The sequence below is a fragment of the Colobus angolensis genome, unplaced genomic scaffold (genome assembly GCF_000951035.1).
Source record: "Colobus angolensis palliatus isolate OR3802 unplaced genomic scaffold, Cang.pa_1.0 Scaffold10, whole genome shotgun sequence".
NCBI lineage: Eukaryota > Metazoa > Chordata > Mammalia > Primates > Cercopithecidae > Colobus > Colobus angolensis.
The window spans coordinates 20,854,887-20,860,445 of NW_012110919.1; the positions used below are offsets into that span (position 1 = coordinate 20,854,887).

Sequence of the window (5,559 nt, forward strand, 5' to 3'; positions counted from 1 at the left end):
CTCCTGACCTCGTGATCCGCCCGTCTCGGCCTCCCAAAGTGCTGGGATTACAGGCTTGAGCCACCGCGCCCGGCCTGTTACTGTTCTTATTTGTATTTAATAAAGCTCTTGACTTTGGGGGCGATTCCCATTTTTGTTTCGTTTTGTTTTGTTGGTTTTTTTTGTTTTGAGACGGAGTCTCGCTGTATCGCCCAAGCTGGAGTGCAGTGGTGCAATCTCGGCTCACTGCAAGCTCCGCCTCCCGGGTTCACTCCATTCTCCTGCCTCAGCCTCCTGAGTAGCTGGGGTTACAGGCATGCACCACCACGCCCAGCTAATTTTGTATTTTTAATAGAGTTGGGATTTCTCCCTGTTGGTCAGGCTGGTCTCGAACTCCCGACCTCAGATGATCCGCCCGCCTCAGCCTCCCAAAGTGCTGGGATTACAGGCGTGAGCCACCACGCCCGGCTGCTACTGTTCTTATATTTAATAAAGCACTTGACTTTGGGGGAGATTCCCTTTTTGTGTTTGTTTTTTTGTTTTTTGTTTTTTGTGTTTTTTTTGAGACGGAGTCTTGCTCTATCACCCAGGCTGGAGTGCAGCAGCGCGATCTTGGCTCACTGCATCTCTGCCTCCCTGGTTCACACCATTCTCCTGCCTCAGCCTCCCGAGTAGCTGGGATTACAGGCATGTGCCACCACGCTTGGCTAATTTTGTATTTTTAGTAGAGTTGGGGGTTTCTCCCTGTTGGTTAGGCTGGTCTCGAACTCCCGACATCAGGTGACTCACCCGCCTCAGCCTCCCAAAGTGCTGGGATTACAAGCGTGAGCCATCGCGCCCGGCCGAGATTCCCATGTTTAAAAAAACAGCTGTGGTTGAATTTATGTATTCATTCAGCTGACTTTATTTAAATGGTATTAGGGTGCTGATTCTCGAGCCCAGGATGGGGCAAAGAGTCATGCTCTTCTAAAGAGGTTTAGCAGAATTTTACAAATAAGGAGAGAGGGTTCTTTTCAAGTAGTAATTCAGAAATATTACTTGTGGGACTGTGGTAGGCTTGAAGGCACATAGGAGGCAGATTGAAAGGTCAGGGAGCTTTATACTATAGGGTCATTTTTAAATTCTCTGACCGTAGAAAAAATTATCTTTGAATTATTTTTGTTCTTAGGATTCATAATATTGATTTCCCTTAAAGCAGGCACAGCTAGATAAAGAAGTCTCTATAACTTGTTCTGCAATCAAGTTTTTATAGTGGGTTATTGACTGAATGAGGAGGATTTTTTTTCTTTTTCTTTCTCTTTTTTTTTTTTTTTTGGGAGACAGAGTCTCGCTGTGTCCCCCAGGCTGAAGTGCAGTGGCACGATCTTGGCCCTCTGCAACCTCTGCCTCCCAGGTTCAAGCGATTCTCCTGCCTCAACCCCCCAAGTAACTGGGACTACAGGCGCACGCCACCATGCCTGGCTAATTTTCATATTTTGTATTTAGTAGAGACGGGGTTTCACTGTGTTGGCCAGACTGGTCTTGAACTCCTGACCTCAGGTAATACACCCACCCTGGCTTCCCAAAGTGCTGGGATTACAGGCATGAGCCACCACACCCAGCCTTGAGGAGGATTTTCTCGTAGGCCATTCCTAGCTGGACCCTAGCTGCAGGCAGACCGCTCTTTCCGGAACGTTTTTTGCTTGATGTGTATTCAGCTATATTTCTAATTCCCACAACTGTTCCAGGGAATGCTTCTGTTCTCACAGGACACTCTAACCGGTAGCACATGTTAAGGCATCCCATTCTGCTTGCATCTCATCTAACTTCAGTTTCAGTCATTTTTGCAGAGTGTTTTTATGGAATCATCAGTTGCTGACCCTGTTTTCTGGTCCCGCCTCTGTTCATTTTAGAGAGTTCTCCTGTTTCGAACCATGGTTACCAAGGAGAAGGAGAAACTGGGGCTGGTGGAAACCAGCTCTGCCTCCCCGCATGTCACTCACATCACCATCCGTCGGTCCAGGATGCTGGAGGTGAGTGTGAAGCCTATGGAATCCTACCGCAAGGAAGTGGGCCCTGCAACATGGAAGCTCTTTAGTGGACGATCTCTGGCTTTTGACCTGTTCCTGTTACTCCTTGATCTGAAATCAAGGCTCTGGGAGCAGGAAGGGGTAATTTGTCCTGTTGACTGCTCTGAACAGCTGCTTGATTAAACATGTCCTCAATGCTGGAGACCCAGCAGTGTCTTCCTTTACCCCATGAGAGTCACTGGGCTAGAACTTCTACCTCTTCCTGTCCCTTTGAAATGAGGACCGGAGCTGCCAGCCCAGCGGCTGCACTAACACTCTGCAAAATCCATTTGTCCCAACAGGCACTTTGCCCAGACTCTCAACTGTGTTTGTAGTAGAAGTGGAGTGGAGGTGTTACATTTACTGAGTTATGTAGTGAAATACATTTGTCACAGAGCTGGAAGTTCTTTGTAGACAGAAACTTAGAAGATACCACTGAAGTGACCCACCTGAGCTAAACCCATTGTCTGGGGCTACCACTGTAGGGTGACTCCATGGAAATTAGAGATAGGTACCCGGTCCTCATGTGTCAGAAAATTGTCATAATACATTGGTTTTGTTGGCACAAGACCCTGACCCCAATCTGCTGGAACATGGTTGTCATAAACTTAACTACCTACGGTGTTTGTGTTGTCCATGCCACAGCCTCCCCCGGGCTTTATAGTGCACAGCCTCACCATACACACTCATCCTGCCAGCAATAGAACTGGTGACTGAGCCACAGTCCCCATTCCCTGGAGAGGCTTGGCTTGATTTATTTGCCGTGTTTGCACTTTAGACCTTTTTATCACACTCCAGCCGCAGTTCCTCATGAGCCTATCCTGCAGTATAGGACAGTCACGGGATTCCCCTGACAGCATGTGGCCAGATAGCCACCCCTACCAGCAGATGACTCCTGGCAGCAGCTCTTCCTCCTGACGTGTCTTCATTTTCTCCCGCGGTGCATTGCACCTTGTTTGTGTCACTCCTTACTGGAGAGCTTGTTTGAGTGCCACCAGCCACTGGTGATCAATGCCGAGAGCTGCTAGAAAGGCAGCATGTGCTGAACAGTTAATGTTTCTGACATTCTTAAAGGTAGGCATAAGGAATTGAAGTGCCCACTGGGCTCTGCAGGCCATGTGAAGGAGTAAAGCTGGCTGAGTGGGTCTCATTGCAGGAGTGTTCTGTTTGCGGGCTAGACATGTAGAAATAATCTCCACTTCTGCTTTACCTTCCTGTTCTTGAAACAGCCCTCTTGGTCTGTATACCTCTACTTGAGAAAAACAGCCCCCATGAGTGAGTTGATAAATGGCAACTGACACCCAGCCTCAGTGCTGGGGAGCAGTGGGAAGCACATGCTTCCCCAGAAGAGGCCACCGCCACTCAGCTCCTCCAGACCCGCCATGTGGCGAGGTGGGCTCCATAATGCTCTGAGTTTTTAAGAGAAAGCCAAAATTCAGATCTTCCATGTTGTGAACTAATTGAACTCTGTAAAGTACTTAGAAAGTCAGATAACACCTGTCTTTCCACCAAATTCAACCTGTGGGCCACCCATTTGCAACCTCTGCTTTTGACTCAGAAAAAGCCCAATTGTGTGGTAGAAACTCCTTTTCCAGCACTTTCATCAGCAGACCCAGGTGCACCTCCCCTGTCTTTAGAAATCCGCAGCCCCACCACCCATCATGCCCACCCAGATGTGGCCAGCACCCACCCACGGGAAGAGTCTGGGGTGGTGTATATTGCAGTATCTCCTGAGAGTGGCAGAATCCCCTGACTCCCTTCACAAATGTCATTGCTTATTGGAAATTCACTTGACATCCCAATTACTCTGGCCCTACTTTTTAAAACACATCCCTCAGGGATGGCAAAAGAGATGTCTGTCTTAGGCTTTAGGCAAAGTTCCTTTTCCTCTTTACTTTCCACTGGAGAAGGGAAGAGGATTGTTCATTGTTATCCCAGTTCTCATAATCTGGTGGCTTGGTTAGTAGAATATGAGAACCCAGGGGCCTTTGCTGGATTTGGACACAAGGGGGCGTCAGTAAGCTGATCTCAGACTCATGCTCTCCTGGGCTTTGTTTTCTTTTCTTATGGTTAGTATTGAGGGCTGTGCTTCTGTGTCGCTTCCAGATATTAAAGTCCTGTAGGAAGGCTCTTCTTCCCAGAGGGTGAGTTTGGACTGGAACTCTAGCATTCAGAACCAGAAGGATCCTCAAACATACTCTTATCCAGTCCTTTCCCCTGTCTCTGTCAAAGGCAGAACTGAGGCCAGAGAACTTCAAACAGTCAAGGTCACTTGGATATCATTGACAGAGCTGGGCCTGGAAGCCAGGCATCCCTTTTCTAGCTCGGTATTCCCTGTGTCTAGATGTTGAGATGCAGTGAAGAAGAGGAACGCTGACTCACATTCACCTCCCAAGAGGCATGGATATAATCCTCTCACATCCATGCCAGTTTCCAGAAGGCAGGAAACGTATCACAAGAGGCAGTCCCCTCTAAACTTTTTAACAAAGAGGCTGATGTGGAGCCGGTCAAGCAAGACTGAGATTTGAATCCAGTAAATGTTCCTTGAGCTCGGCCATGTGCCACGTGCATTCACACATACCATCCCATTTCATCCACATAACCACAAATGTATCTGCTAATCCGTGTGAAGGCTGGGGAGGCATAATTTTAAAGCAGGATGGAGGAACTCCTGCAGGCAGACAGGAACTTGTTGGAATTCTCCATCCGTCCTCATCTCGGTGCCAAGATAATTATCTTTTTTTTTTTTTTTTTTGAGACGGAGTCTCTCTCTGTCACCAGGCTGGAGTACAGTGATGCGATCTTGGCTCACTGCAACCTCCACCTCCCGGGTTCAAGCGATTCTCCTGCCTCAGCCTCCCAAGTAGCTGGGACTACAGGCACGCACCACCACCCCCAGCTAATTTTTTTTGTATTTTTAGTGGAGATGGGGTTTCACCATGTTAGCCAGGATGGTCTCAATCTCCTGACCTCGTGATCCGCCTGCCTTGGCCTCCCAAAGGGCTGGGATTACAGGCGTGAGCCACTGCACCGGGCCCATCCCCTTGCTTCTTAAGGGGCTGTTGATCATTGCTTTTTTTGTTACAACCATATTTGCTTAAGAGAGTTAACATAATAATTAAATGAAAATGTACTAGCCCCCAATGGTATATAGTATTTCCTATTATTGTTACTATTATTAAGGTTTTTACTGTTCTTTTTTTTTTTTTTTTTTGAGACAGCATTTTGTTCTTGTTGCCCAGGCTGGAGTGCGATGGTGCAATCTTGGCTCACTACAACCTCCACCTCCCGGGTTCAAGCAATTCTCCTGCCTCTCAGCGTCCCGGGTAGCTGAGATTACAGCATGCGCCACTACGCCTGGCTAATTTTGTATTTTTAGTAGAGTTGGGGGTTTCTCCCTGTTGGTCAGGCTGGTCTTGAACTCCCGACCTCAGGTAATCCCTCCACCTCAGCCTCCCAAAGTATTGGGATTACAGGCATGAGCCACCGCGCCCAGCTGTTACTGTTCTTTTTTTTTTTTTTTTTTTTTTTT

At 47.8% G+C, this 5,559-nt stretch overlaps 1 protein-coding gene across 2 annotated transcripts in view; it reads left to right on the top strand.

Annotated features, from left to right (window-relative positions):
* Positions 1-5,559, top strand: part of UBE3B (ubiquitin protein ligase E3B) — a 62,597-nt gene that overhangs the window by 39,194 nt on the left and 17,844 nt on the right. For both annotated transcript variants that reach the window (XM_011936040.1, XM_011936049.1), the window contains exon 19: positions 1,872-1,991. In XM_011936040.1, coding sequence (XP_011791430.1) covers positions 1,872-1,991 — 120 coding nt within the window. The remainder of the gene's footprint in view (positions 1-1,871; positions 1,992-5,559) is intronic.